At 34.9% G+C, this 9,663-nt stretch overlaps 1 protein-coding gene across 1 annotated transcript; it reads left to right on the top strand.

The window, feature by feature from the left end:
- The first annotated feature begins 1,341 nt into the window (after positions 1-1,341).
- LOC140156575 (histamine H4 receptor-like) lies at positions 1,342-2,448 on the top strand. The gene has a single exon (XM_072179514.1). The coding sequence runs from the start codon at positions 1,342-1,344 to the stop codon at positions 2,446-2,448; it is 1,107 nt and encodes a 368-aa protein (XP_072035615.1).
- Positions 2,449-9,663: the final 7,215 nt, after the last annotated feature.

Here is a 9,663-nt window from a genome sequence, read left to right as displayed (position 1 = left end):
TACGAATAGATAGAACAGCCTGATCAAATTCGGGAGTTACATTTTTACTCATATCCGTAATTTATTCAGGTTTTCACCATTCGACAGTCAAGCACGTTCTTGCTGTTTAATGGAACCTGGACATGTCTAGCAAATTTGGACTTCGCAATGTTTTGAACAGAGCATATAATACGCTCTTAAACGAAGTTATTTTAACAAATACATACTGATTGTGTGCTATCAATTTTTTCTGTACATGCTGTAATATTTGAATTTTGGATTCAATAGCTAAAGAACACGAACTAGCTTGGACACAAATCCCGGGGGGGCACTCACATGTTAAGGTGGTACGGGTATGTGCGGCGCTCAAGGGTCCCTTTTTCAGGCTCTCCGGCAGTTCCTTAAGCCCCACATTTGGATCTGCTCCAGTTCTTTGAGCCTCAAACTCTGACAATTGTAGCTCTAAAAGCTCAAATTTGGAAATAATTTAGAAATTTTTAGCTCAACAGCCTATAATTTGGCCCTAATTTCAGCTCTTCAAGCCCCTATTTTGCCCGAAAATCAGTTCTTAGTTCCCAAAGTTCGGCGCTCCGCGCCGCACACCCCTACCAAAATTTAAGTTGAGTGCCCCCCCGGGACACAAATACACCAGACGAGATGTCGTAAAATTAGAAGATTGCAACAAACATCGAGACACTGGACGGTGTTGTTGTTGACATAGGAAGCTTTTACGACATTAATTACCTGTTCAATTGCTTGGTCACTATCTAGGTACTAGGAGCCACAACATGCTCATTAATCAGGGCACAGTTCTCCCCCAATACATTTGTATATTCATTGAATGACCTTTGGAAATGTGGGTACAAAAACTCATACTCTGCAACTTGAGGTCAAATTTTGCACTATCATTGTTTAATTGAGCTTAGAGAACTATGTCATTGTGAAGAGGTTATTGTGATCCATAGTGCGTGTCGTCTTAGTAAGATCCTATAGGTCTTCAATAAGTGTTACAAGGCCGTATCTTTATTGCACCTCATATAACAACCTTAGCGGACAATTACTAGTCGCACTTTGAACCTCACAATTGTTATTTGTGTCTTCTTCTTACCAATATATTTCTACGTTTCTGAAATCCTCTGGAGGTTGGTCTAAGTCATATAAATAACATACGATGAATTTATGTATGAGCTACAGTTGTTCTAATGTCTACATGTATTTTATTGAAGCGGAAACAAGGCGAGATACCGAACCGTGTGTTCTACATACAAATAGCCAAACTGGAACATACAATGGATCATGTTCTCGAAATTCATTTTAATGGAATATTATTAATTTTCTAAGTAATTCTAATGTGGCTTCCTGATGTCGACTACTGGGATATTACTAACTGTCGACTCACAGTCTTCAACAACACAACTCGCCACTGACTCCAAAGAATTATTGGGACACCAGCGAGAACCATGGGTTGACATCTTAATCAACGTCATTCTGTGGAGTCTCTGCGCCTTTACCGTAATCGGGAACGCTCTAGTACTTATTGCATTTGCGGTGGACAGTCGTGTGAGATCGAAGGTGTCGAACTTGTATATTCTCAACTTAAGCATAGCTGATTTTATTGTCGGATGTATGTCAATACCACTTTATAACGTGTACATACATCGTGGAATTTGGCCTTTTGGAGAAGTGGTGTGTAAGTTTTGGATAAGTATGGATTTTTCTGCCTGTTCTGTGTCAGTCTATGGCATCGTACTGATCAGTTACGATCGTTTTATGTTAATCACCAAAGGACTCGATTATGATAAGCATCAGACAAAAATAAAATTTCTCATCTTGGCTGGAACATGTTGGGGTGTATCAATATTTAGAAATGCTTTAGCATACTGTGGATATGACGTATGGAACGAATCTGCCGTGGATTATGACATCGTCTGCGATAGTCCTCTTCTCTCTTCTGTGCCTTACATGACGTATGAGTGCGTCATATCATTCTTCATACCCGTCACACTGACCACTTATTTTAACGTAACTCTGTATTTAGACATAAGGCGGAGATCGCGAATTGTTCCAGGTTCACGACGTACAAATACAACAAATACAACAAGACCAGCATCCATATTAGTAGAACCAGCACAAACAAGTACCATAGGATCTGGACCTCATAGCAGCAGTGACAATCTTCAAGACAGCTCGTCTCCACATCACCGAGAAGGCACTAGGGATATCAGAAAACATCGCAAAGCAGCCGTAACTCTTGGTCTAATCGTGGCTGTTTCAACAACATGTTGGGCCATTTATTTCTCAATAACAATAACGAATGCCGTTTTCCAAGCTGATATTGGGAACGCACTAAATGTTGCATCTTATTATGTGTACTATGCTAATTCAGCAATAAATCCATTACTCTATGTGGCTACAAATCCTAATATAAGAAGAGGTATTGCTAGGATATTATTTCTGAAAAGGAAGTAATAATATGGGGGAACAAAACAAGTACAGTACAATTTGTTAACCATAAAATACAGGTTATATAATTTCGATTCTGCACTTTGTTGCGCTTTTCTCAGCCCAATTGCTGTAATTGTTAATATTTAATGAATCATGATAATCATAAACAATTAAACATTCAAAACCATTTGGGATCCACTTTTACGACGGGAGTTCATAACAATTTAAGTTTTTAGCGGGTTCGCCGTCACACAAGTCAAGCTTAGAACTGTCAAGCTTTCGTCAGGACTTCTTCAGGACAAAGTACCTAAGTTCACACGGGGCAGTCTTCAGTGAACGGCACTTTTCAGAGCCACCAGTAGGCAAGGGGCGGCCTACATGTCTCATACTTAGGTGCTTTGTCCTGCAGAAGTCAGAGCTAGACCTGATGAAAGCTTGACAGTTCTAGACTTGTCCGACGGCGAACCAACTACAAACTTACTAATTATTCAAAACCACATGCATTATGCGAAACTGCTTGCAAAGTTATGATAATTTTTATGATCCATTTAGTTATGTTTGTAAAGAGGATTTAGTATTTGAGGCAAATGATCCCGGTTTGGTTAAGCAGTGGTGTCCCGAACAAAATTGAGTGGTGAGTGGTCTTCCAACGATTACGGGATTGAGGAGAGACTGAAAATCTTCAACTGCAATTACAACTATTAACATGTGTACCTTTGCTCTTATTGTCCATGTTTTTCAGTCTCTCAAACTTTATACGGTAGGCCATTATAAACAAATATTCACCTCTTACCACCAACTTACAATACGCTCTCAAGTTCATGTGTTTTCCAAGTATTTGAAATGGCCGTAAAATGAAAATATTAAAATTCTGTCTCCATTTCATGTGCTTTTCTCTAACCATACTTGATATTTATTATCTGGGGCAAAAGCATCCCTATGGAATAATTACCGTAGCGATAGGTGAAAACAATTTTTGAAAATTGCTCCACTGCATTTAGTACGCATTATTATATAATAATATAATTTATGACCGTATGGTGCCATCTATAAATCTAATTTATTGCTGTCGTTGCTACATTTAAAGGCCCATTCAGTGTTTTGCTCAAATTTTGAGCAAAATTCAGATTTTGGTACCTTTATCATTGTCATGGCCGTGTATTTAAGACAAAATATGGCATTTACATGAATCTGTAATTTATATACTGACGGTATATAAATTAGCTACATGTATTTGAATGGGGCTTCAACTTCAACTGCAGTTTTCATTGTTTTTTGCCATATTTTTCATACCAAATGACAATTTGAATGACTTATCCTTCACTTTTAAGCAATTTATAAACAACGAATTTGTTTTACGCTGGGATCACTGAATGGGTCTTTAACTGTTTGGTTTGTTCTTTTTTTCTACTCTGATTTAATAAATGATTCTTTGCTTTAAATCATTGATTTGCTGAATGTCCGTTCAAAGGTCTGGAAATATATGTACAAGGACGTCAAGACGATATATATTGTAAAAAGGTTGCCCTGCTTTCAGTGTCGGTATCGACACAATACAATTATCGTTACCTTTAATATTATTGTAAGTGTTTGCAAATGACCACTTGTTATATTGGTAAAGTAATTGTTCTTATATAAACGGAAGTAATATTAAATTTTAAAGAGGAGTCAACACATGTATCACCAATGCAGTGCTCAATATTGACATATTTTACAGAACTAACTCTCAATATTTACTTAACTCTCTCCACGCGGTGTCGACTGCAGACGACAAATTTTTTTTTTTTAATCAAAATTTCAAAAATTTCAGAATTGTAAATTTTCATTACCATATTTGGAATCAACATGAAAAATACCAGGCTTGTTAAAACAAGTCTAGTATTGTTTCAGTGGTTCTTTAGATAGCTTATGGCTAGCGCGCAGAGCATTAAATACCATGCTTTCTCCTATGCAGCAGTAAAGATATTCCTTGTGTTATTTGTTGTTTGTTTGATGTTTTTAACACATATCCCAAGGTGTTTTAAATTCGAATGCAAGTACATTTCAATTTATGTAAAAGAGTGATAAATTCACTCTCAAAAAGATTGAAAAATTGAAAATCACTTCAAAAGAGTGAAAACCACTCCTAAAGGTATGATATGAAGGACATTGCTCTTTTGAGTAATGTTCCTAATATCATACCTTGATAGAGTGGTTTCCACTCTTTTAGGAGTGATTTTCACACTTCTTACTCTTTTGAAGAGTGAGGTTTTCACTCTTTTACATTAAGAGAGGTAGCATATCCTTTTAAACAAGCGTTTGTTACGAGCCGCAATGACTCAAGGCCAAAATCACCTTTCACACAAACTCACTCCAATGCACAACAATAATACACTGTTCAGTTGATTAAGTTAACAAAATCTAAGTCTTTTGTTAGTGATATCATAATGTTGATTATCCACTTGCAAGAGATCTAACAAGGCTTTGATATCATCTGTCATCAATGGTTTATCTTCTACATGAAGCTTTACTGTCCGTGTAGGAAAGTCGTCGCTGATAGCTGTATTAATTGAAAATAAAACATGCTTGATATGTGATAACAAAATGCACATTTTTTATAATGCTTATTTCTGCGCTGCTCCACTTTATTGACAGATGTGTTTGTTTTATAAACCAGACTCCAGTAAGTCTCTCAAAATCTCCTTCGTTGCTGTATAAAATGGCACATTTATTGGCTAAAAAAACTGGTTCATATGTACCTCCTTTTGAAGTACATTCGTTTTGAGTACCAATCATTTTGATACAGCTTGTATGTCACACAAAAACTGATGAGTACCAATCATTTTGATGCAGCTTGTATGTCACACAAAAACTGATGACTACCAATCATTTTGATACAGCTTGTATGTCACACAAAAACTGATGACTACCAATCATTTTGATACAGCTTGTATGTCACATCAAACACTGATGAGTACCAATCATTTTGATACAGCTTGTATGTCACATCAAAAACTGATGACTACCAATCATTTTGATACAGCTTGTATGTCATATCAAAAACTGATGAGTACCAATCATTTTGATACAGCTTGTATGTCACATCAAAAACTGATGACTACCAATCATTTTGATACAGCTTGTATGTCATATCAAAAACTGATGAGTACCAATCATTTTGATACAGCTTGTATGTCACATCAAAAACTGATGAGTACCAACCATTTTGATAAAGCTTGTATGTCACATCAAAAACTGATGACTACCAATCATTTTGATACAGCTTGTATGTCATATCAAAAACTGATGAGTACCAATCATTTTGATACAGCTTGTATGTCACATCAAAAACTGATGAGTACCAACCATTTTGATACAGCTTGTATGTCACATCAAAACTGATGAGTACCAATCATTTTGATACAGCTTGTATGTCATATCAAAAACTGATGAGTACCAATCATTTTGGTATAGCTTGTATGTCACATCAAACACTGATGAGTACCAATCATTTTGGTATAGCTTGTATGTCACATCAAAAACTGATGAGTACCAATCATTTTGATACAGCTTGTATGTCACATCAAAAACTGATGAGTACCAATCATTTTGGTATAGCTTGTATGTCACATCAAACACTGATGAGTACCAATCATTTTGGTATAGCTTGTATGTCATATCAAAAACTGATGAGTATCAATCATTTTGATACAGCTTGTATGTCACATCAAAAACTGATGAGTACCAATCATTTTAATATAGATTGTATGTCATATCAAAAACTGATGAGTACCAATCATTTTGGTATAGCTTGTATGTCACATCAAACACTGATGAGTACCAATCTTTTTGATACAGCTTGTATGTCACACAAAAACTGATGAGTACCTGTCATTTTGATACAGATTGTATGTCACACAAAAACTGATGAGTACCAATCATTTTGGTATAGCTTGTATGTCACATCAAAAACTGATGAGTACCAATCATTTTGGTATAGCTTGTATGTCATATCAAAAACTGATGAGTATCAATCATTTTGATACAGATTGTATGTCACACAAAAACTGATGAGTACCAATCATTTTGGTATAGCTTGTATGTCACATCAAAAACTGATGAGTACCAATCATTTTGGTATAGCTTGTATGTCATATCAAAAACTGATGAGTATCAATCATTTTGATACAGCTTGTATGTCACATCAAAAACTGATGAGTACCAATCATTTTGATAAAGCTTGTATGTCACATCAAAACTGATGAGTACCAATCATTTTGATACAGCTTGTATGTCACATCAAAAACTGATGAGTACCAATCATTTTGGTATAGCTTGTATGTCACATCAAAAACTGATGAGTACCAATCATTTTGGTATAGCTTGTATGTCACATCAACAATTGATAAGTACCAATCATTTTGATACAGCTTGTATGTCACATCAAAAACTGATGAGTACCAACCATTTTGATACAGCTTGTATGTCACATCAAAAACTGATGAGTACCAATCATTTTGATACAGCTTGTATGTCACATCAAAACTGATGAGTACCAATCATTTTGATACAGCTTGTATGTCACATCAAAAACTGATGAGTACCAATCATTTTGGTATAGCTTGTATGTCACATCAAAAACTGATGAGTACCAATCATTTTGGTATAGCTTGTATGTCACATCAAAAACTGATGAGTACCAATCATTTTGGTATAGCTTGTATGTCATATCAAAAACTGATGAGTATCAATCATTTTAATATAGATTGTTGTATGTCACATCAAAACTGATGAGTACCAATCATTTTGGTATAGCTTGTATGTCATATCAAAAACTGATGAGTATCAATCATTTTGATACAGCTTGTATGTCACATCAAAAACTGATGAGTACCAATCATTTTGATATAGATTGTATGTCACATCAAAAACTGATGAGTACCAATCATTTTGGTATAGCTTGTATGTCACATCAAAAACTGATGAGTACCAATCATTTTGGTATAGCTTGTATGACACATCAAAAACTGATGAGTACCAATCATTTTGGTATAGCTTGTATGTCATATCAAAAACTGATGAGTACCAACCATTTTGATACAGCTTGTATGTCACATCAAAAACTGATGAGTACCAACCATTTTGATACAGCTTGTATGTCACATCAAAAACTGATGAGTACCAATCATTTTGGTATAGCTTGTATGTCACATCAAAAACTGATGAGTACCAATCATTTTGGTATAGCTTGTATGACACATCAAAAACTGATGAGTACCAATCATTTTGATACAGCTTGTATGTCACATCAAAAACTGATGAGTACCAATCATTTTGGTATAGCTTGTATGTCACATCAAAAACTGATGAGTACCAATCATTTTGGTATAGCTTGTATGTCACATCAAAAACTGATGAGTACCAATCATTTTGATACAGCTTGTATGTCACATCAAAAACTGATGAGTACCAATCATTTTGGTATAGCTTGTATGACACATCAAAAACTGATGAGTACCAATCATTTTGATACAGCTTGTATGTCACATCAAAAACTGATGAGTACCAATCATTTTGGTATAGCTTGTATGTCACATCAAAACTGATGAGTACCAATCATTTTGGTATAGCTTGTATGACACATCAAAAACTGATGAGTACCAATCATTTTGGTATAGCTTGTATGTCATATCAAAACTGATGAGTACCAACCATTTTGATACAGCTTGTATGTCACATCAAAAACTGATGAGTACCAATCATTTTGATACAGCTTGTATGACACATCAAAACTGATGAGTACCAATCATTTTGGTATAGCTTGTATGTCACATCAAAAACTGATGAGTACCAATCATTTTGGTATAGCTTGTATGACACATCAAAAACTGATGAGTACCAATCATTTTGGTATAGCTTGTATGTCATATCAAAAACTGATGAGTACCAACCATTTTGATACAGCTTGTATGTCACATCAAAAACTGATGAGTACCAACCATTTTGATACAGCTTGTATGTCACATCAAAAACTGATGAGTACCAATCATTTTGATACAGCTTGTATGACACATCAAAAACTGATGAGTACCAATCATTTTGATACAGCTTGTATGTCACATCAAAAACTGATGAGTACCAATCATTTTGGTATAGCTTGTATGTCACATCAAAAACCGATGAGTACCAATCATTTTGATACAGCTTGTATGTCACATCAAAAACTGATGAGTACCAATCATTTTGGTATAGCTTGTATGTCACATCAAAACTGATGAGTACCAATCATTTTGATACAGCTTGTATGTCACATCAAAAACTGATGAGTACCAATCATTTTGGTATAGCTTGTATGTCACATCAAAAACTGATGAGTACCAATCATTTTGGTATAGCTTGTATGTCATATCAAAAACTGATGAGTACCAATCATTTTGATACAGCTTGTATGTCACATCAAAAAATGATGAGTACCAATCATTTTGGTATAGCTTGTATGTCACATCAACAATTGATGAATATCAATCATTTTGATATAGCTTGTATGTCACATCAAACACTGATGAGTACCAATCATTTTGATATAGATTGTATGTCATATCAAAAACTGATGAGTACCAATCATTTTGGTATAGCTTGTATGTCACATCAAAAACTGATGAGTACCAATCATTTTGGTATAGCTTGTATGTCATATCAAAAACTGATGAGTATCAATCATTTTAATATAGATTGTATGTCACATCAAAACTGATGAGTACCAATCATTTTGATACAGCTTGTATGTCACATCAAAAACTGATGAGTACCAATCATTTTGATACAGCTTGTATGTCACATCAAAAACTGATGAGTACCAATCATTTTGGTATAGCTTGTATGTCACATCAAAAACTGATGAGTACCAATCATTTTGGTATAGATTGTATGTCACATCAACAATTGATGAATATCAATCATTTTGATATAGCTTGTATGTCACATCAAACACTGATGAGTACCAATCATTTTGATATAGATTGTATGTCATATCAAAAACTGATGAGTACCAATCATTTTGATACAGCTTGTATGTCACATCAAAAACTGATGAGTACCAATCATTTTGGTATAGCTTGTATGTCACATCAAAAACTGATGAGTACCAATCATTTTGATACAGCTTGTATGTCACATCAAAAACTGATGAGTACCAATCATTTTGATACAGCTTGTATGTCACACAAAAACTGATGAGTACCAATCATTTTGATACAGCTT

The sequence above is a fragment of the Amphiura filiformis genome, chromosome 7 (assembly GCF_039555335.1).
Source record: "Amphiura filiformis chromosome 7, Afil_fr2py, whole genome shotgun sequence".
NCBI lineage: Eukaryota > Metazoa > Echinodermata > Ophiuroidea > Amphilepidida > Amphiuridae > Amphiura > Amphiura filiformis.
The sequence above is the reverse complement of the archived record's forward strand: the minus strand, read 5'-3'. Positions and strand labels throughout refer to the sequence as shown.

Excerpts from the sequence above, each read along its gene's own strand:
- LOC140156575 (XM_072179514.1), top strand. The coding sequence starts at position 1,342 with ATGTCGACTACTGGGATATTACTAACTGTCGACTCACAGTCTTCAACA.